The 24367-nt window shown below is 33.5% G+C and overlaps 2 protein-coding genes across 6 annotated transcripts in view; both read right to left on the reverse strand.

Annotated features, from left to right (window-relative positions):
- The window catches only part of LOC123684734 (coronin-2B-like), a 28697-nt gene extending 24062 nt beyond the window's left edge, over positions 1-4635 (reverse strand). Inside the window, exon 1 of one of the 3 annotated variants that reach the window (XM_045624138.1) lies at positions 4310-4635. In XM_045624138.1, coding sequence (XP_045480094.1) covers positions 4310-4423 — 114 coding nt within the window. In that variant the 5' untranslated portion in view covers positions 4424-4635. Of the gene's footprint in view, positions 1-3414; positions 3537-4309 lie in introns of those variants that run through there. The other 2 variants (XM_045624145.1, XM_045624164.1) reach the window with 2 other exon arrangements.
- A 2620-nt stretch (positions 4636-7255) lies between these two features.
- The window catches only part of LOC123670568 (tachykinin-like peptides receptor 86C), a 132134-nt gene continuing 115022 nt past the window's right edge, over positions 7256-24367 (reverse strand). Inside the window, exons 7-11 of one of the 3 annotated variants that reach the window (XM_045604066.1) lie at positions 18108-18258; positions 11236-11432; positions 11064-11179; positions 8816-8875; positions 8592-8726 (exon numbers count right to left, since the gene is read on the reverse strand). In XM_045604066.1, the coding sequence (XP_045460022.1) occupies positions 8850-8875; positions 11064-11179; positions 11236-11432; positions 18108-18258 (490 nt within the window). In that variant the 3' untranslated portion in view covers positions 8592-8726; positions 8816-8849. The other 2 variants (XM_045604064.1, XM_045604065.1) reach the window with 2 other exon arrangements.

Here is a 24367-nt window from a genome sequence, read left to right on the forward strand (position 1 = left end):
AGTGAATAGCAAAGGTTTTTTCCGCAGGAAAATATTAAAGAGTCGCATCAATCATAAAATTTTGGCATGTCTCTATCATAAAATTCAAATGTTTCTCTATGCGGCTGAGCGCCTAAAAATATAATTTCTTATAACGTCAGTCAATATCAAAACGAAAACTCTCCGTGAAAGTGATTAATTTACGCTAGTAGGAAAAATATTGTTCCTAACTTATGTGGAAAGTGCCTTTTCCGCACTCGACAACTTGACCAAAATGCAGTTTTTTGCGGAAAAGTATCACTTTCAAGTTTCCACACTTGTTAGGAAAATAACTATTTCCTGAAACGTAAACTGTAATAAATCTGGATAGTTTTTTCCAATGTTTTGAATACGACTTAAATATGGCAACTATATTTCAATAAAAAGGTAGAAATCTTGTTTCGTTACATTCTATAAAATCATCACCAAATTTTAGTGGTTGATGGAAGAATATTGAAATGACACAAGTAATTTTTTCTGAAGATTTGTCTCTGTTTATCATACAATTTGATATCCTAAAGGCCTGTATCAACAATTGCTGATAACATCCAGGATATGAGTTCGAGCATGGGAAACACAATTTTTCGGAATATCTGTTGAATAAGCTTACCCCTCAATTTTATCAGCCAGTGAGGAAATAGTCCCTAAACTACAGAAAGAATTTTGTGTTGGCTTTCACAAAAAAATAAAGCACGGTTCGGAGCAACATTCAGAATTTTTGTCATTGGAATTGAAAAGTAATGAGGTTATCATTTTACTCGTACGAATTCTCGAATCCAAACTATATTTATTTCAATAATAATCCAAACTATATTTATTACAATAAAAAAATAATTATAAAATTGAGTATTCGTAAAAAAAATTTGAATATTGAGTATGTATTCTGAAAAATTTGTTAAAGAAATAATAGTACCAACCAATTCACAAAAAGATTAAACTAATTTTATAATCCTAACCAAAACAGTACATAACTTCACCTAAATACGTGATAAACACCTTATACGCTGGTAACCTTCAAGATCCCAGTAGGAATTAGGAAGTAACAGAAAACCTTGCCCCACTGCACTTCTCACCCCTCACAAGACACAACTACCTCTGAACCTGAACAATATTTTCGAACAAGCCATCCCCTATCTGTTATACATGTTTTTACCGTTATTTCTGCGTGATGGGCGTATTTTAAGAGAGGTAGTTTGTCACTTCTTATCAGATTGGAATTACTTCTCTTCTATGATATCCCAATTTGCTAGGAATTTATTGATATTGATGGCATCCATCACTAAGATACTTGCATTACTCACTCATAACTGAAATGTGCCGTTTATTTTGGAATTCGTGCTCATAAAAGTTATGAGATTAGATTACATGTAAAATTGGAAGAATGAACTTTAATTGGCAATATATCATTAACTCAACTGGTTTAAACGATTCCGCAAATGCAAATTTTAAAAATAAAAAGGTCGTGTGCCGTATTCCGATTGGTTGGGTAATTTTAAGAGTTGAGCAATAATGAACTGGGTACTCATTCTCATTGAAATGAAACGAAAAAGAACTCGAGCAATAACGGCAAACATTCTGCCGATAACATCGTTCAAGGGAATTTATTCAAATAACCAATAACGAACGAGATTAATACCGTTGAATGTGAAAAAAACTGCTTTACATTTCCGCGATATAAACAGGTGAACTTTAAAAATCCGTTGTAGTTCAATGCATATTCTACTTAATTAATATCATACCACATATTAATTATAACCAATTCCATGTGGTTGGAATGCTGAATAGATTGCAATATTGTGATAGTTGAAATGAAAAATTTGCTAATTATAAACAAAAATTTACTTTTTTCTGTTTTAATCGAACTGATATTCTGATCTGAATCAATTAGAAGTAAGCGGTAAGAATTTCTTCTTCAATTTAATTTTTCAATTTTTTTCAATCTCATAAGTGCAATTTTACCCACATTCTGCTCTGCTTACCCAACATTTTTTATTTCATGCAATATTCGAGAATTTTTGAAATGAGTTAACTCATCAGATCAAAAAAAATTGGTCTCATAAGTGCAATTTTACCCACATTCTGCTCTGCTTACCCAACATTTTTTATTTCATGCAATATTCGAGAATTTTTGAAATGAGTTAACTCATCAGATCAAAAAAAATTGGTCTCATAAGTGCAATTTTACCCACATTCTGCTCTGCTTACCCAACATTTTTTATTTCATGCAATATTCGAGAATTTTTGAAATGAGTTAACTCATCAGATCAAAAAAAATTGGTCTCAGATTGCAGATTATTCGTTTGCAAAATGAATTTTGGTATATTCTTAATAATTTTGATTTTTACCTGTCGATCTGTATTCACAAATCCTTTTGTAACAATATTTCTACAATTCTTATTCGATTTCGAGAGATTTGAAATTGATCTTCGGTATGGCCGTAGAATTTTGGGGGGTTGTCCGTTAAACCTCTTGAAAAATATTGCGGAGTTTGTGATCAATAAAAATAAAAAAAAAACAATAATAAAATAGAAAAAATTGAGACTTTTCTCAGCGAAATTAGAATCCCAAATTTCTGAAAAAATTTGGGGGGTTTCTGGACCCCCTCTGACCCCCCCTGGCCTCGCCGGATGGTCTGAAGCACTTTTTGGAAACGGTGACCAAAACTTTTTATTCCAGAAGTGATCGCGATGCTTGGTCTACCTTCGGCAGAATTGAAAGCAATACATGTTCAAGAAAAGTAAAATAACGCATTATGATTACGATGATTCAAGACTAAAACAGCGTACACGTGAACCATGAATGCTTGCGAGCATTAGACCGTGTTCTAATAATTATGGAAAACGTTATGTTCAAACCGAGTACCATCAAACCATCACACGTTTTCAATTTCATAATACGAGTAATATGTGTAATATAGTGGGCCTTGAATTTCATGTTGGTAGCAGCCTGTATTCCATTTTTTTGGAAAAATATAACAAAAATTCTGAAAGTTTGAATATTGTTTTGTGAAGAATCGTCCCCAAATTTTTCTGCTTGATTACTAGTTTCCTTTCAGAAACTTGAAGAAATTTCATTAATTATCTGTTGTATTGAATATCATTTCCACGTTTCTGAATTCACATTTGTTTTTTTTATTCTTCAACTGTCATAGCTCATTTTGTTATATTCTGTGATTTTCACCCTGTATTTCGACAAGAAAGCATTTGCGAACCTACATTCAACTTTTTACTTGGAATAAGTCAAAAATAACCCCTTGATATTATGTGTCGTAATTCCGGAACATCCTGTATAGTTCTAGGAACTAATTTTTCCATGTTTTTAGAATAATATCAACGCAGTATACAAACATTTTGCTTCAATAAAACGAATGAAGAAAAATAATCATCACTTTCTTACCAAACAAAATTGTCAGATATTCGAGAAAACTGATTCCAAATAAAATGTTAGAAAATGTGTTTCACAGCACAAATATATTTTCTTGTTGTTGCTCACGTTTTCTTGTTAGATTCGTCAACAGGTATTTAAATTTGTCACCGTCGCTTTGAGATCAGTGGCGACGCCAGCTCTCAAAAACAGGGGGAGCCGGATTTTTTTTGGGGAGCCAAAGTGAAGCGAAATTATAGTTCAGCTAATCTTTTGATTATTTTAGCCTTAGCATGTCAAATTTTAGAGGCGGGCAGAATTTTAAGGGGGGGGTGGGCCCCCCTGGACCCCCCAGCGTCATCACTGTTTGTGATGCACACATATTGCCTACCTACATTTTGAAATTTTGATTCCCGCATTATCAAAATTAATTACGTTTGAAGCTTATAGAAACTTTTGGTGATAATTCTAACCAAATCCACGTTTTTTGAATAGTAAAGGAAATTGAGAGGTTAAGAGGTATTTTGTGATTAAAAATAACAAAATTGTAATTCAAGAGAACTTGGACTCCTTTGCAGATAATATATCCAAGTTCAAAAATCTTGTAATACTTATAACTGAAACCGAAGGTTACAATGAATTATTCGAAATTTTCTGCTTCTTGTTTACATTATAAAAACTTCCTATATAGGAATAAACTGTGGTTAACCCTCGCCAATACATATATTCACGATGTCCTTCATACTGGAGTAAGTAAACATCGTAGATAATTCTCTCTACGCATAAAACAATGTTTACATTCCATGCATTTCCGATCTTGGGTAAATCTCAACTTGTTGAGAACTTATTGATTCGATCCGACGCGAAGGACCATAAGCCGGATAACAGGATGACAAATGCATGCAACACCATTTCATAATATATTTACCCTTGCCGTCGGTCTAGTACAGGACCTTTTATCGATAGTGTTGAACTTGTCACTGTTAACAGAAACTGTGCTGTTTAATTTCGGCGAAGAATTGACATCACTATCACAAATCATAGTTGGCTTCGATATCTAACTACTTTCTCGAATGCCGACTCTGATAATGCCTCAGGCGGTATGAAACAACGAACGGATGTTTGGGATCGTTCTGCGAAAGCTCTATATCAGATATTTCACATTTGGTTGAATGAACTTTTCGAAAATAAATCACAGGTTTTTAACGTCAAACGCTGTCATGTCGTCAGGATGTTATAAATTGAACTGTGAGCTTTTATCACGTCAGATTCTGTCAAGTTCAGCCTATATTCATGTCCCAATTGTAGACGTAATATAAACAAAAAATAGATGGCAGCACCAACGATGAATTGGAGAGCAGCAACCTGTAACGCAGGTTGATAGTTTTTGTTGTAGATGGACACAGTGTGGGGATTTTTTCGTTGTATTCACAGACGTGGGACTATTTGTTTTTCACGATATATTTTGCGTCGAAAGAGGAAATGATAAAGTATACAGAAAATTTTTCAGAAACTCTACAAAATACAGGGTGCTCCTTAATGATAATCTCTTCTTCCTTGGAGCCACTTCAAGAAAAAAAACATCATATGAACCTATGTCGTAAACTTTTGAGGAAAAGGATACAGGGTGGTTAAGTTTCCAGTGGCGTCTGTATGGGTTTTCATTGAATATACTTGTAGAAAAGGAATATAACAAGACACCTTTTGCAAATTTAGAAATTATTTTTGAAAATTTTTTAAACAGAATTTTTAATCTACTTAGTTCAACTCATGGTTTTCGCTAAGAAAGTAAAAATCGTTTTACTCCAGGGACGAACATTGCTAAAAGTGTCATGAGTTGATTTTTGTATGGAAATCGATAGGAAGTAAAAGGCCGTAGCCATAAATCGAATTTATTTCAGAAATACAGGACTCTAATTTCACCGAAAATAGTCTCAACTTTTTATATTTTTTTGTAAATTTTTTATAATCGCACACTCCGCAATATTTTTCTAACTACGGTCTTGATGAAGCAATTAAAATTTTTCAATTGAGAAATCTAACGACGAAAATGAATTTGTAGAATTATCATTCGTTTTTGAACCAATTTGAGTTCTTATTTTAATTTCAAAAGAAACGCAAGCAATTTCCACGAAATGGTCACATGACACTTCAAACAATTTGTCCTTCAGTAAAACGATTTTTATTTTTCGAGTGAAATCCATGTGCGGGACAAATTAAAATTCAGAGATGAAATCAATTTCAAAAATCATTTTTAATTTGAGAAGAAGCTGTGTCCCACTATTTTCTTCTCCAAAAACATTCAATGCGAAACCAATATTAAGTACAGACACCACAGGTGAATATAATAAAATTGATTGTACACCAAAATGTATCTTGATGCAGTGAAAACGTGTACCAATATATCGGCAATAGTATTATTGCGGAAAAAAATATTTTTTTCCTGATTACTTCATCACCCTGTATCTCAAAAGTCATTACGGTAAAATGGCTCCAAGCCCTTAAATATTGACGTAATACGTCGTATCATTAAGGAACTTTTTGTATAGTTGTGAATTTCCAAATCAATACATACAGGGTGTCCCGTAAAGACCACGTCAAACCCAGGGGGAATGTGGATCAAAGGATAACTAACCATCTATCACAAAATTCCCATTATAAAAGCCTTACCGTTTTAAAAAAATTTTTTTTTTAATGATAATAATGGCCGGTGTACCGCTGCACCTCGTATGTGAGTAATAATTTTCGTTGAGGTGAATAATTATGCTAGTAATATTTGCGCACGTAAACAATTGCCATTGTTCACTAGGTAATGCAACATCGAAGATTTCTCAACAGAATTGACAAACTTGATTTTGTCAGAAACGTACCTAATTGGATAAAAACAGCCATATCTTTTTTCTTTGAATAACAAATGACTTGTGTGATACCTTTTTGAAATCACTATAAAATAAACAATTTATTGGTGTATGTGCAGCAGTAGCTCGGTACATTTGAAGAAAATCCACTACCAAAATTTTCAATAAAAATATTTCTCACAGCCCCCCTTTAAAATGTTTAGAATGTTTTCAATGTAAACGTTGAAATCATTCTTCAGCAATATTTTACTGAAAAAATAAACCAGAAAGGTGTAAAATTGTACCAACAGTAAAGACAAAACTATTGAAAGGGGCAAAAATTCATTGTTTTCAAAAAAAAATATCTCGAAAACGGTAAGACTTTTATAATGGAAATTTTGTCATAGCAGTTGGGTTATCCTTTGATCTACATTCTCCTTAGGTTTGACGTGGTCTTTACGGGACACCCTGTATATTGCTTCGGTTAAACTGAATGCAATATTTTTCATTGCAATGTTTTCGTACTCATAACTCTGGAGTATTGATATTTTGAAAATATTAACATCCATATTATGGTTCGAATCTTTCGTTGATAGTTTTATATTTTTTCTGAACCATATTGTAGAATTTGCAGAGTTTTTGATTCGAATTCGATTATATTTTTCGAGGAAGGAGTTGGGTAAACAATTATTTACTCCATCATTATTAAAATATTCATTGTTCAATCATTCCAGAAATACCAAAATACATAATCTGCCCGTTTATCTTTCTATTTAAACATTTAAAATCCTTTTTGGTGTAATTCCGTATAAAATCTGAGAATCCGAATTTTGAATAATGAATTTTCGAATTGAAATATTAAGGACTTATAAAAAAAAAATTCCATAAACAGAAAAATCACGAAAATTTGTTGCAACTTATTACGAAATTCTTCAAAGGAATATACTACTCTTGATAAAATTGAACATGGGGGTTATTAATTTTTTTTTTTGTAATGATATTGGGACAATAAGCACAAGTAATAAAATACTCAGACAAATAACTGTAATTCATTAGGTTATTTTAAAACTTCGTCACAATCATAATCACATATGTTCAACAGAATTCACAAGTCTTTTTACATTATGTTATAAAAATATCACAATAGGTTTTCTTTTAAAATCGATTTTTGGTATTTGATATTTCACAACTGCAAGATATTGAATTATTTCTTAACTCGTTACCTAATCAATTCCTACAGAATAACATAAACTAAAATAGATATAGACTCAATATGAATTCCAATAATTACATATTAATGAAGATATAACATCATGGGGAGGTCAAAATCAACCCACAGAGAATTGACCAATTTGTACATATAAATGGGTATCTTCATTTCATGAAATATTTTTTGGGGTATTTATATTACTAATACAAAATATGCGATGTATTTATTCAAGCCACAACAATTCTTCCACTATCATTATAAAAATACCTGAACATACATTTCCTAATTATGCTTTGTATATATTTTTCGATTTTTATAATTCTTACTGAGATTTAACATTTTGATTTTTATTTGTCTCATTAGATGAAATGTCAACATACGTATATGGATTCTCTAGGGTATCTATAGTGTCTTCTTCAAAACAGCGTTTGCATCTTCAACATAATTGAAGAAATCTCGGAAATATGATATCTCACGAAAATTAAATAAATCTCCTAGATTCTTAGTGAAAAGAGATTTTCATAAAGTTTTTGGATTATATTTTCTTATGACAACTTTTCTTATCTTGGTGAATATTGAAATTTTGAGTATATTAAAAAAAAAATTATTAAATATATTTGAAATATTAATTGTTAAATTGAAGAGAATCTTTATGTTCACAAGCAAGAACTTCTGAATCCTCGTCACTATTTCGCTCTGCTAGTTCTTTCTTTTTGGAATATTTCATCTCCAAAAACTTGAAAACCTTAATTGTTGAAGTTGAATTTAGTTCTGCATGGTATTTTCCAATATGCGAATGAATTTAAGATTTTGGGAACGAGAGTTTCTTTTTGTATTTAGTTTTTTCCGAATCTGAATATATTTGACGTTATTGAATGGGCCTTCTTAGCTTTGGAGGTGAATCATGTTTATAGAATATCAAAAAATTTGGAACCACTTGATGCTCTGACCGCTATACAAGTATTAATTTTGAAAATTTATGAGAAATCCAAATGCTAGTTCGGTTGAAGAAAATAAAGATTGGAAAAAGTCCTTTCGAACGAAAAATACATAATTATTATGTTGATTGAATGTCTTATGCTATACTTCTGCTGTCATGTGTCCACAATTTTTGTTCTCTTCATCATCGTTCCCTATCCATTTTGCTTTTCTCTTGCACTTCGAATTTTTTCTTGAATCCACCCTCACTTTAGAAATCACAGTTCCTTGTCGACACAATAGTAGGCTGTCGCCATTAGAGACACATCGATGGATTGGATCATCATTGGTCTTCTTTCTTCTCAATGTGGTATCCATAGCTGTGAAATAATACAGTATTCAAGGCATGAATTATTTTTTTAGACTGCTTTGTTACGCGTTTTTATAATATTATATTTTTATAAATTACCTTCATTTTATTATGAACCAGCAATAATTCCTTTTTATAATATTGATTGCATAGTGGGACCTAGTATCATTACAATCAGTGATTTATATTCTGCAGGTAAGCAACTTTACAACAAGTCATCAAGAATGAATGTGTCAATGCTTGAGTCAGCTAAAGCTCGATTTTCTTGATGTTGATACAATACTAACAGCATTGATAATTGCTTGTTCTGACGTTATTACTTATTTTTTTTTGTTGATGATCCATATGTCAATTGGAAAAATCTTGGGAATAGAACTGTGTTGTCAGTTGATTTTCCCCGTTGAAAATTAGAAAAGGATATATGTCTAAAAAATAATTAATTGAAACAAAAACCCAGATATGTAACGCTCTCAATCATTTTTTTAAGTTTTTCCCAGGTATTTCAGTACAAATCGTACACAGGAACATTTTCATACACAGATTTGCAATGTTTATATTTATTTCAAATCTCCCAGTATTTCAATCTATAAGTGAAAATGTTCCTATAGATCAAGTGAATAAGAACAGGAGAATACTAGAATTTTCCGTTCTATATCGTTTGTTCGATATTTTCTTGATAAAATTTTTCGATAATTTTTGAGAAAAACGTGATTTTAAACTTCAATGACCATAGCTGTCGAGACACGTTAATTTAAATAAATAAATAATAAATAAATAAACTTCACGGGCTTTTCATATAGTTCCTGATTTTTCTGAGACCTGCATTTTCGATCACATATGTATTTCGATTGTGGTTTTAATCATTATATCGAAAAGGCAGCTCTTTTTGAGAAAAAATGATTTCAGACCTCTATATCTACTGGACCTTTCTAGCAATGTCTGGTTCTCTAAGTATATCAACGTATTGGAGTGGCCAAGATTACGTACATGCTTTTCAATTCGGTATATTATGCTTTATATTAGGTGTACAACTTAGATTCCGCCGTTTTGCAATAGATGGCTCTAGAGTTAAATGGTAGTCGAAATGAATATATCGTAGAGGTCATACAATAAGCTTATGTATTTGAGAACATAAAGCCATCGAAATATTAGTCAATTTGTGCCTGCACCATAAAGTTATTCTCGATTGAACTTGTCAGCATACGAGCCAAATTCTCATAATTCGCGGGAGGTTTTAATTTTCTGCTTTAAAATGAAGAAATATGCGGTTGAGGCTCATCAAATGCTCTCAAATACCTATAGTGAGGCCGCTTTTGGTGAAAGAACGCACCGAGAGTGGTTTCAACGCTTCAATAACAGTGATTTTTACTTCGAAGACCAGCATGGAGGTGGGAGAGAGAAGGTTTTTGAAGATGCAGAATTGAAAGCATTACTTGATCAAGACTCGTGTCAAAAGCAACAAGAATTGGCAGGCTCATTGGAAATGACACAACAAGCCATCACCAAATGCCTGAAATTCATGGAATTGATTCAGAAACAAGGAAATTGGGTGCAGTACGAGTTGAAGATGAGAGATTTTAAACGTCGTTTGTTTGACTGTGCACAGCTTCTTACAAGGCAAATACGGAAGAGATTGCATCTTATTGTGACTGGAGACGAAAAATGGCTTCATTACTATAATCCAAAGCGCAGAAAATCCCGGCCATGCTTCCACGTCGACGCCCAAACCGAATATTCACGGTTCCAAGGTCATGCTTAGTATTTGGTGGGACCAGTTCGACGTAGTGTATTATGAGTTGCTAAAGCCGACTGAAAAAATAACGGGCGATCGTTATCGAACGCAATTAATGAGTTGGAGCCGAGTATTGAAAGATAAATCGGCCACAATACAACGAGAGACATGAGAAAGTGATTTTACAGCTTGACATCACATGGAAACGTGGAAATGGGAATTCCTACCTCACCCGCCGTATTCTCCAGACGTTGTTCCCTCGGACTATGACTTGTTTCGATCAATGGCACATGATCTGGCTGACCAGCACTTCCGGTCTGATGAAGAAGTAAAAAATTGGATCTATTCGTGGATCGCTTCAAAGGATGACCAGTTTTATCAACGCGGGATTCGTACGCTGTCCGAAAGATGGGAGAAAGTATTGGCCAGAGATGGACAATACTTCGAATCACAAATGTATGACAATTAAGCATTGAAATTCGGAAAAAAAACGGCGGAAGCATAGATGTACGCCTATGTGACATAACCATGGGTGGGTATTAGGGGCATATATTTCATAACGGTATAATTACAAATTAGGAAGTTTTAGGTTCAGAAAATGCGGTTGGTACTCACCTGATTGATAGGAATGTGAGTTTTTCCTCAATATATTCATTGACTTTCCGTTCAAATCGTCAGATTTGTCATAACAGCCAAATCCACACACAGCCATCTTGTAATATCTTCTAAACCTGCGAAATAAGCGATTTAGTGAAAAATGCGCTTTATCATCCATTTACTTAAATACCTAGCGTTCATGAAGTAATAGATAAGTGGATTCACCATAGCAGTCGACATAGCCAACCAGTAAAATGCGAGATAGACATGTTGTGTATATTTGCTGAAGATCACATTAGTATCGTAGTAGACGTAGAGGAAATAGCTATGGTAAGGTAGCCAACATATTCCGAAGATAGAGACGATAAGAATGAACATTTTCACAACCTGTAAAATATGAAAATACTTAATTGTGAAAAGTATTCTGAATTTGTCTTGATCTGGTGTTTTTAGCTCAATTTTTATCTAGAAAAACCACGTCCCACAAAACTCGTATAAGATCATGAACAATACCGGCTAACTGGGCGCCGATGTCGAAGTTGATGAGCTATTCAGAGCTCCGAAAATCAAAAGGAAGGTTTTCAATGGATAGCTGCCACCGGAACTAATACTGATGTTGACCAAAATCTGTATAATTTTTTATGAGGTGGGGTAGGGATTGGTGGTTAATCTTGGGCGCGAATGCCTCTTTTTGTAAATGTTTCCACAATGGCAAGGCATTCTATAAATAACCACTTTTAAAGGGTAGTCTAAATAGAGGCTGTGTTCTTGGAAGTGGCTAAAGCGTTTGATAAAGTATGGTGCAAAGGACTGCTATATAAACTGCTTGCTGCCGCTTCAACTGTGTTCTCAAAAATTTAGAGCCAAATTTGACGGGGTACTGTCTTCATAGAGATTTATCTCAGTCGCAAGAGTACTGTCACCTTTATTAACATGATACTAGTATGCATCCGAATCGCCCAAAACGGATGAAACCTCTATTGCAATTTATGCTGGCTATATAGCCATTCTTGCTAGTCCGTGATATCCCGTAATGGCAAACAAGTACCTGAAGAAGGCATCTCAATGCTTCAATTATGGTTTGCTGGATGGAGAATGGGGAAGAACGAGGCTATTAACCAAAAAATGAAATATTTCCAAGGAAACGGTGTAAATGCACCATGATTTGTCGGCATCATATGAAAACCTTCTAACTGAACTGAAGTGTGAAGACCTTCAACAAAGTGAACAATCAATCAAATCTTCTTATGAGGAAGGCTTGTGACTAAGTTAAAACAATCCCAGAGAAAACACAAGAAACACTTCCTCAGGAAGTGCAATCAGTAGTAACACTTTTAACTGGCATACTGTCATCTGCTAGAGTAGGACTCTTGCCTTCACCAGAGGTAAATACCACTGAGATGGATCAGTAAAAGGCTAACGTCCTAACTAAAAGAGATTTAAGTTGGGTCAGTGGTTGTCTCTAACAACTACAGGGACTTTTCAAGTTTCCGTGCATACAGTTAAAATCTCAATGTTGGTCGTCAATATCCGTCACATAGGCTCCCCGAAAAGAGGAAGTATCTTGGTGGCTGTTTCTATAAAGGGTAAACCATCCCCAAATTCACCTGCTCAAATTGGCTAAGCTGTTGAAAATATATTCGTCTTCTCACTCATGGTATAACAAGCAGATTGAAGCACAATGGATTGCACGATGATTAAACTCTACAAAACAAAACTATCCCTAAATTACTCTATTCGTGAAATACAACGATATCACTTTCGCAGAAATAATGTGAATATTCATTACTACAGGGTGTCACTACTTTTTCTCGTTCGAAATATTGCAGTAAGTGTGATTACCGTATCTGTGTTGGGATCCTATCAATTTATTATCGATTGATACGTTGATAATCGGTATCGGTACCCCTCCCTTCCCCTCACTTTAGTTACTATGGTGAGCGGTACTGATTATCGACGCATCAATCGATAATAAATTAGAAGAATCCTATAATAATCGGTACCCCTACTTTCCCTTAACCGTAGTTTCTATGGTACTGATTATTAACGTATCAATCGATAATAAATTAGTGGGATCCCATCACTGGATCACTAATATCAGATCAGTGGTGGGGTCTTACTAATTTTCATGGATTGATACGTCAATAACTTCTCATTCACCTTCACCATAGTAACTATCGTTAGGGGAAAGTAGAGGTACCGGTTATTGTCGTTATCAACCGATAATAAATTAGTAGGTTCCCACCACAGAGTAGGAAAAACCCTTTTAGATTACGTCGATGAAAAGTAAATTACAATTGTTCAATTCTTTAGTGGTGAAATGACGTCAAGAAATGTTTTCTAGCATCGTCGTCAGATTGTGGGTTTTACCATAAAATCAATATCAACAATCGGTTGTCAAAATATTCTCACGCTCCTGCTTTGAATTTAGTGTTCGATTTTGAAAAGCTATGGTATATGAATGGAAATGAAAACTTCACAGTTGAACAATAAACAAAATGCCAAGCCTGTAGTAACTATCAAATATTAATAACTATCCACCTCAAAAAATTTCAACCAATCATATTAACCCATATGATACAAATCACTTAGCAAAGAACCAATATTTTTGAATTATTTTAAAACATCGAAAAAATGCTGGATTTTATCTATTCAAATTACAGTTAGTATTTGAACGATTAAAATTGAGTGAAATTTTTTTTTCGGGAAATAATCCTCCATATATCCCTTCTGTTTGCCAAATCGAATATTTTCCCTCCTGCATTTCATGCAGTCTGGAAAATATTCGAGTATTTGGCAAGCACTCGAGATGTTACTACTGAATATAAAGTTACAATCTATTAAAAACCTCTGAAAATGTCTACTGCAGCTATAGGTGAAACGTCAAGAGAAAAACCGACAACACCACAACTTGAAAGCCCTGAATTATCTAACATTGTTGAAAAATCCTGCCGTGAAAACCTTCTGCATTTTGTCCATTCTATGAATTTTAAACGATTCATAAATGTGGTACTGAAAGCATTTCTCTTCTTGGAATAGAAAAACATATTAATGTCTCAACTCGTTTTCATATGAAATATGATACATATTATATGGATGGAGGAGACTTATTCTCGTACGTTATTTTTATTTTGGATGATTTATCTTGCCACTGAGAGCCGTATGTATAAACATACTTTTATGGTATAGTTTGTTCAACTTTAACAGTGTCATGACGCCTTTAAATTTTACAATTATCGTTGCCAGATGCCAGACTAATTTTTTCAAACTTCCACATAAAATCGACATAAACAATTGCTTGACAAAATATTTTCCTATTTGATTTTTTGTTCGATTTCAAAAAGCAGTAACATTGTTTTGGCATGTCATATTATTCGGGTAACTAACTCAAACCTATTTTGAAAGGAATAGGACATTAAATTTGAATTGGAATCGAAATGCATAGCGGCAATATCGAGAATTAATGGCAACAGTAGGGGAAACCCAAATATCCCAGATTTGGGAACATTTTCAGCAGTAACAACAAGTTTTTGGTAATTACTGAAATATCCTTATGAGTGATGTCATCAAATAGTCAAAGTGATTATTTAATTTCGCGATAAAGTTAATTTATTGATAATCCAACTAGTGGTTCCGTAGATTCGATGAAAATCAGAATATGCACTTTTGTGGAAAATTTCTTGTTAATCCCTCAACCAGAATCAGAGAAAATTCAAGAAGAATATTGATGAAAAATTATAGAATATTTCGTACCACAAAACCGACGTAGTTCAGATTTTAGGAAGAAATTTTAAACTTCATGAAAATTTCAAGTGATCTTATCATCAAAACCATAAAATATTTGAGAAGAAAATTAGTAAACTATAGCCCAACATTTCCGTAATAACTGATCGGATCAAAATGATAGTTTACGTCTATCTTTAGAATAACAATTTCAAGCTTCTGTTCATAACCATAGAAAAATCAAGCAGCATACCTAAATCTGAAATAAACCTAATGTAAGTAAATGAAATAAGAATGAAAATAAAATAACAATTTCAAGCTTCTTGCAAAATTCCGTATTGACAGCGTTATCAGAATAATAGAATATTCAAAAAATTTGCAGGACACGCATGAACTTTTACCGGAACATAAAATTGTTAAGAAGATTAATTATGAATCATTGCGTTCTAAACTGAACTCTCAAAACTGGGAGTGTTTACATAAAAATGAGTCAGTTAATGATTCAACGGAGATTTGCTTGTCGATCTTATTGAAACATATAAATGATTCCACAATTACAAAAAAAGTCACGATAAAAAAAACACTTAGGTCACTTAAACCCTGGATGTCTTTCGGTCTTGTAGTCTCGATAAGAAAACGTGAAAAAATGTATCAAGAATATAGTAGGGATATTAACAATCTGGAACTGAAGGTGAAATTGAGGAAATATAGAAATATGTTGAATGTGTTGGTTAAAAATGCAAAAAATTTTTATTATAAGAGCCAATTAGATGAAAGTTTTAACAATGTCGGAAAATTGTGGCGGATTGTGAATCAGGCAACAGGTAGAGAAAGTAAAAGAGAAATGAAGATAGAAAAAGTGACAATGACGGAGACGAAATTACTGACCATTTTGATATTTCAAACCATTTTAATACTTATTTTTGTGGTATTGGAGCAAATATGGCCGAAAAAATTAAAAAATCTGATAAATCAACATACTCAAATATCAAACATAAAAGGGTCAAACATTCATTATTTTTGTCGCCAATAACTGAAAGAGAGATATTTAATCAAATTCAATCGCTCAGACCCAATGCCGCCCCAGGCCCAGATTCCATTCAGCCAAATACTCTTAAGCAAATTGCCTCTCAAATTTTGAAACTCCTAGAATATATCTTGAATTTGTCTATGATGAAGGGCGAATTTCCGATAGTATTCAAGCAGAGCATTGTTTCTCCAATTTTTAAAAAGGGATCTGAGGTTGATGTCGGAAATTATCGACCCATATCTGTAATAGGTATCATAGCTAAGGTTTTTGAAAAATGTCTCAAAACAAGGATTACTGAATTCTTTGATAAACATAAAATATCATACTATCAGATAGACAATTCGGTTTCAGGACTGGAGTTAGTACCAGTGATGCCATCTTTGAAGTCACAAAAACTGTATACGAGTCTATCGATAGAAACAAGAAGGTAATCGCAATGTTTGTAGACTTAGAAAAGGCATTCGATACGGTCTCTCACGACATTTTACTTGAGAAACTTGAGAAGTACGGTGTTAGAGGTGTAGCTGCTGACCTAATCAGAACATATTTTAAAGATCGAACTCAGATAGTAAAAGTCAAAAATGTGAAGAGTAATGCAAAGATAATCAACTACGGTGTTCCTCAGGGTACAGTCCTGGGACCCTTGTTCTTCAATATATATATATATATATATATCAATGAAATACTAACGTTTAAATTTGATTCGGATACCAAGGTTGTGGCCTATGCCGATGATACCTCAGCTGAGGAGGGGTTGGCAGTTAGTTGTAGGGAAATGGAAAATATTTTGTTAACTTTAAATATTCAGAAAATGAAATTTATCACTTTTACGTTGACGGAGTCTACTTATCCAAATATAAAAACCATTAAAATACATAAGAAAAAGAACTGTGACCATAATTGCGATTGTCGGAATTTTATCGAAGAAGCCAGTAAGATAATAGTTATTTATAATACAAGTGCAGAAGGCATTGGTATTCTTCCACGAGTTCAAAATTCAAAAACGAGCCACGAAGTGGCGAGTTTTGGAATGAACGAGTGGTAGAATGAGCCTTCTGTACGAGTATTATACATTATTTTCTCTAATTCATTGCATTTTCATTGAAATTATTGAAATATTTCCATAAATATAATTTAGTAATTTTTGCATTGAAAAATGTTGGTTGGCAGAACTGATTTCTTTAAGGCAAATTGATGAATTGACAGATAATGCCGTGGCGGAAAGTTCGGAGTACCAACACAGAATAATAAAATATAACCATGAAAACTGTGCGTTTCTGATATATTCTCGCACGATTTTGTTCTACAAGATGTGGAAGAATGAACGGAATAACCACAGAATTGGAGAAAATACTTGGGCGTGTACATAGACCGATTGCTACGATGGGATGAGCATATTAAACATATAGTAAAATTACTTAGGTGTACATTACCAAAATTCAAACTGTTAGTCAATATATTATCACAACGAACAATATTTACAATTTATTTTGCGTTAGCGCAGTCAATTTTGGAATATGGTATAGTGCAGCTTATGGCATTCATCTCGAAAGTTTGGATACCACTCAGAAATTCAATCTGAGGATAATAATGAAAAAAGATCGTTTATACTCCTCTCACTTTCTATTCAATGAAGCTAAAGTGTACACAATTGGACAATTATTCCACAAAAATGCTCTGTTGATGATATATAAACACCGTGTAGATTATGTAAGGTATGAGCATACTTATGGCACAAGAAGTCAATCCCAAAATCAAATGAAAACGCCGAAAATACAGTAAACGATTTCTCAAAAACATGCCTCACGCGTGGGTATACGATTATACAACGCCTTACCTCAGGAGATAAAGCGTATAAGTGACATTTTGTCAGAAAAATAAAAAGCACAATTCTTAATTCTTGAGTTGTACTGTGCTGCATTCAACTCTGTCCATAAGGGGAAGAACAAAAATAGGGGGGAATCAATAAAATGGGGAGAAAATAATAAAAAAAAGAAATAATAAATAAGAGAATATGTGTATATAATAATTATAAGCTAGTGAAATGAAAATACTAAAATGGGTTCATGTATATTTGTTGATTTTGAAACTGTTTAGATATAAAGATTGTTACTGTCAGGCACAAACCATTGGTTCAATTGACAGTATTTCTTGAAAATTATTGTACTAAATTTGGTAAAATAAATAACATTGATTGATTGATTGATTGATTCACGCTAGCGCTTTACTCATTTTGTTTGAAATAGTACTTGATCTTTAAAGATTGAATGTTTTGTGTTCAGTTACATTGTTATGATATAAATACTTACTTTTCTTTTAGATCTGATAGAATCTTTATGTCTTTGCGTCATCTCTCCTATTGAAGCTGACCCCCACAGTACCTTTCCCATCATGGTGTAACAATATGTCATAAGGATAAAAGGAATTACATATGTTAGAATCAGGAACAACATTTGGTACCTGCAAAAAAAAGAAATTATTTTGTTATTGTTAGTTTTTCAGCAGGTGCGCCAAAAAATTCTTTGCGCCAAAATTACTCGCACCGGCCCTGCCTTAATGTGAGATTTTGGATGTAACATTGGGGATTTGCATTAAAGGAAAATCGGTAGATCTAAAACTTAACGATGGCTGCGATGAGAATAGACAATCACCAGCATTGTTTTTGCTTTGAAATTACTTCTCGTAAATGGTAGGTACACAAGAACTGTATCGAAAAAAGCCATAGAATCTGGTCTGTGTGGAGCCATTAGCTAGAGGAATTTAATTACTTAGAATGAAAAAATTTATACAATTTGTTACATTTGTTAAGAAAGGAGAACTTTCGAGCTTGAGGAATGAGAATATTACATTCAGAGCTTACAGGAACAAATATTCATTAATTTCAATACTTTGTGTTTCATGAAATGAATCGATAAGATATTTATCCTTAACGACGAGAAAGGATTCATTCAAAGATGAAAGAAAAATTTCGGTTATTTGATCAATTTTTGATGGATTCTATGATTTCTCAGAGAATTTCTCAATTCGTTAATAAAAATCTTGATGTATAAAAGAATTTCGCTCAAATTGAATTTTTGAAATTTTTTTAGGTGAGTAGTCATCCATATTTTTTGTACATAAAAAATTTATAAAAATCATGGAAACGGGGAGACAGAACTTCATGTGCAAAAATTATGGATCAGTGCTATATGTTTCCGAGTTTCTGAGTCTGAAAATATATTGAGTTGGCTAAATTTATATTTCGAATCATTAGAAAAATTGTTTTTAAAATTTTTCTATTTCGATTTCTGTGTCTGTGCATGCCTGCGAGATGGCGTTATGGGCTTCGCGTCACACACTAATGGAGCACCGGTGAGTTGGGTACATATAAACCACCAAACTACGGCTAACGGCAGAGTCACCCCTCCACGATGGAGAGGGAAGGTGTATTTGGCAGAGATCACTGAGTAACCAAAATGAAGATTCAACCATTGACCGCAATCCTCAGAGATAGGGTACACCCTCAAAAATGGCTGGAGAACGCCTATTAAAACTTTCCAAGTTTACTTTAACGATCACGCAGATGTCGAATCTTTCTATTTAGCCTTGGAAATACTTTCAATTAATAAACCAATCATAATATTGATGTAGGATCCCGCTTTTATTCTCTGTATAATGTTAAGGCGCCATCAATACACTTTGTAACTTTGAAACCCTGAAGGTACAAGGAATTTATTAGTGGCAATTTAAAGAAGGAATTCGAGGCATAATTGTCAAAAGTGGTCCAAAACTGACTTCATCTGTGTATGGCTGCTGAAGGCTTTCATCTTGGTGATATCGTTTGCAAAACTTGAGTACAAAAACTGTATTCCCTACTGATTACAATAAATAAAACAGTTCTTCTTCAACTTTCACCATTTTTTTATTTTAGCCCTTTGAAACTCATAAATCGGCTCTGCCGCACCCTGTATATAGTCGTGTTCCTTCCAAGGGTGTTATCGGCCATGAATGAAGAAGCGCTCAAAAGCTCCCAAGTTTCCTTATTTTTAATTTCCACAAATGTTTCAAATTTGGTATAGATCGAATTAGGAGGTTATTGATCAGACATAGTTCCATAGCGAAATGAACTTGAACTTTAACTCAATAGAGATGATAAAAAACGAGAAAAAGCATGGAATATTTTAGGAATAACAGCGAGGAAATAGAAATTCGATATGAGCTATCTATTACGTTGGAATATCCTCTTTTCCATCGATAACATCGTGAATCCTGTTACGCCTTATCGCACCGTACAATGCTGCCAATTCCCTAGCTATTGACTTCCTCCGATAAACGGAAAAGTTATTATATCAAAACAAGGATGTTTTTCATTAATCATCCCGGATTTTTCCCGATGTTTTCACAATCTCTTCCAATCTGATTCGGAGACTGAAAAAACCTCGGCTCTGGAAGAATTTATTCAAGAACTTGCTGGGTTAATTGGAAACAACATATTCGAGCGACAATCTGAGGAGGAGGTTTAACTTCGATCCTTCTACGGGTTTCGTACAGAGTCTTTTTCGGATTACTTTAATCGAATTGGCGTTGTGTATCGAAAGGGCCTCTACTGGGAGAAAACGAGATTTCCTAGATATAGCAGGAGCATTAACAAAATGAAATTTTTTTTTGGTGAAGTCAATATACAATTTTTCTGAAAATAATTCGACAAGTTGAACTGAAAATTATACTCTATGGTTTGTCGTTTCATATGTTATAGAATATCCAAAACTTCGAAAAAAGTTTTATGAATTAAAAAACTTATTTTCGCTGAACACTTATACAGTCAAATTCGACTGAATATTAGACGTTTCTGGAGAACAGTGTCTGTTTGAAATCTGAAAATTCGAATATGATATTCGTATTAAAATTAATGCAAGAATTTGAAGACGGAGTAATTTAGAATGGAAATGTTTATGATATCTAAGAAATAAAATGAAAACCAAGGTTTTTTGAAAAAAATAATATTCTTTTCTGTTAACGGGTGTTTTTTTTTTGAGTATATAACTTTAAGTTGGCATTACTGTTCAAGATGGCGACCGATTTAACAGCTCTCAAGTGATTTATTCTCAGTTTGGTTTGGCAATTCATCATGAATAGCCAAACGATCATCAAGTAAGGCGTAGATTCGTCGAATGGGCCCAAAATGAGATTGCCGTTGTTCCCGATTTCCATAAGCGAATTTTGTTTAGCGATGAAGCGCACTTCTGGTTGAATGGCTACGTCAACAAACAAAACTGCCGCATTTGGAGTGAAGCTAATCCTCAAGTGTATGTCGAAACACCGTTACATCCAGAAAAACTGACTCTTTGATGCGCTTTATGGGCTGATGGAATCATTGGTCCGTACTTCTTCGAAAACGATGATGGCCAGAACCTTACAGTCAATGGTGATCGGTATAGAGCCATGATTACTAACTTTTTCATTCCTAAATTGAACAACCATGATGTCCAGGAGCTGTGGTTCCAACAAGACGGCGCAACATGTCACACAGCTCGTGTGACAATCGATTTATTAAAAGACAAGTTTGGTGACCGCCTAATTTCACGTTTTGGACCTGTGAATTGGCCTCCAAGATCTTGTGATTTAACACCGCTAGACTACTTTCAGTGGGGCTATGAAAGGTCATTGGTCTATGCGGATAAGCCACAAACCTTTGACCATTTGTAAGACAACATTCGCCGTGTTGTTGCCGATATACGGCCACAAATGTTGGAAAAAGTCATCGAAAATTGGACGTCCAGATTGGACTACATCCGAGGCAGCCGTGGCGGTCATATGCCAGAAACCATATTTGAAATGTAATACCACAAGATTATCTTGCGGATAAATAAAATTCATGTCAATCGAATAATCCATCGTTGTTTTATTGCAATTTAAAGTTCTATAGCTCTAAAAAAAACACCCTCTATAACTGGAGCCGGAGCTTTGAAAATATTCCAGTTGAATAGAGAATCATGAACAATATCCTATTCAGAATATTTAGATTTCAAATAGGCCCCGTTCTCCAGAAACGTCTTATAGATAGTCGAACTTGAAACACCTTGTATACTGAGTAATTTTATTCATTTTCAACTGGGAGTGAAGTCAGTTCACTACACCTTTGAGTGAAAAATTCAGCTATTTCTTTTAGCTACCCTCGAAAAGTGTTTTTATCTACTGGCTGCGTGAAGCATTTGATATTTATATAACTCATATAAAATGTCTTTGTTCTGTTTTCTCTTTTCCCAGAACCATGAAATTTTTAAAAATGATAATAAACTCAAACATTTTACTTTTTAGACTATTGTAATTTTTTTTTTATGGTTCGGCTTCTCGCAGAATATTCTAACCCCCTCCCGCTTTGAATTTCATTTATTTCCTTTATCAGAGATCGCAATCACCAAATTCTTTTATGATCTCTTTTTGGGGCAATAAATCCTACACTATTTGTGCAATAGCTTTATCAATAGTTTCATCATACATTATTAATGTTTACTTAAAAACACTCACTTTTCTTTGACCGATTCCATAGGTTTATAATTGAAAATAATGAACTAGAATACATGAAAATACATTTCCTCGGTGTTATGATGAAAACAATAAACATCGGAAAATTGAGGTAGTCTTTGTTTGTACGCTCATTATATATAAGTGATGTGTGGATTTTCTATTGTGAAGTCTATTATTTTTCCCTCCCTACATAATTGAAGGCTATGTAAATATTTATTGTTTGAATTTCTTTTACACGAAAACTGTGCGACAAATACGAGGGTGTTTTTGAATAGATTTGGATGTTTCTTCATTAATAAATTAACTATAAGCCTACTTCAGACACTAAAATGCCTTGGGAACGTTAAACGTTGTAAGAGCATAATGCTCTTCAGATTTATAATAAATGAAATTGATTTACGTTGTGTATGCAATCAAAATACTCTGATATAATTTACGAACCAGAGATGGTTGGGAAGTAGGAACAAATTAGGTAAATAGAAATTAGATATTTCTGTCCGTGCGGCAGTATAAACGATAATTTTCGACTTAGTAATTTGAATGTTGCAGAGAAGCTCCAGATCTAGAATGTCGCAGTTAAGTTCTTCAACCAGTGGCAAAATCCGAAAAGAGGTTCCCTAAATATGGAAGTTCGAAATTTTGTCTTTGTTCATTTAAAAACTGCCAATATTATCGAGGTGAAAATTTTTGTTGAATCTATGACAATCATTCTGATAGCCTAACTTGAATCAAAGAAAATTCGTGAAGAAAATTAAAAAAAAATTATCATAATTTTTGTTTTTTATTTCAATTAGTTTTGAAGTGTTAATACAAATTAGTGTTTTTCAAATGTAAATCATAAAAATTTCTATATCAAATGAAATTGTTTAATTTTTACTTTTTCGAATATAAATAAAGTGATAGATACTTATATAAATGGAAGAATCATCGAATGTTTCAGTTTCATACGAAAATGAACCAAGTGTCTATTTATAATAATTTTGAGTTGAAATATTCGGTGGCCAACAAGGTTTCCAGATTTAACAAAGTTAGATTTTCTCAACATTTAAAAATTTCCAAATTGATAAATGTTGTTTTTTAAATATGACCAAAGGAAAAAATCTAACGGTGTTAAATCCGGAGACCTTGGTGACCACCGAATATCTTAATTATCTGAGTATCACAAATTATCATAGGAAGACACTCGATCATATTTTATATGTTAGGAATTCATAATTTAATACTAAGCCCATGTAATACTTAGACGATAAAATCCTAAGCATATCATGCCATAATTGTCAGAATCGATCACGCGCATGCGTTTCTCTGGTCGAACCCAATGTACAGAGCAGATACCAAGGTACTCTGGCTCTATTATCATTTCAACTTAGATCGTTAGTTATTTCAACTGTGTTTGTTACAATAAACTCTGCATCCTGGGTGATTTATTCTCACATAAGAAACTTCAGATAATTTAACCTATATCTTTTTTTGATGATGGAAAAATTGAGCTATTTGATTCATTATAGAAATTTTATAGTTTATATTTTGAAAACATTCTTCTACTGTAATTGTTTGGTGTTAAGAGTAACAATAATAAAGAAGTTATGAGAAGTTTTCATTTCAGCAATTTTCGAATTATCTCTTGCTTGAAAACAGTTGAATAAGGTTGCGGTATCCACCAAATGCCATTCGTTTTTTTCTAGCTCAAAGGGATTCCGAGATCCTCTCACAACGTATTGGGACACCCGATACAATACCGATTTCAAGACGTGTAGATACCAAACTTCATTTTGCGGTATCCACCAAATGCCATTTATTTTTTTCTAGCTCTAAGTGATTCCGAGATCCTCTCACAACTTATTGGGACACCCGATACAATAACGATTTCAAGATGTGTAGATACCAAACTTCATTTTAATCTCGAAACGGGAATGCATTACATGACCCATTTTTGAGACCGCAAAATTTCCATTATCGTGTAGTGTAGCTGCTTCAGCCACCCTTCCCATTTTATCTCACTTTGTACTTGAACTTATTTTCGGTTGCATAAGTACTTAACGGGTTATTCAATCGCTAAGCA

Source organism: Harmonia axyridis, chromosome 1, assembly GCF_914767665.1.
Source record: "Harmonia axyridis chromosome 1, icHarAxyr1.1, whole genome shotgun sequence".
Classification (NCBI taxonomy): Eukaryota; Metazoa; Arthropoda; class Insecta; order Coleoptera; family Coccinellidae; genus Harmonia; species Harmonia axyridis.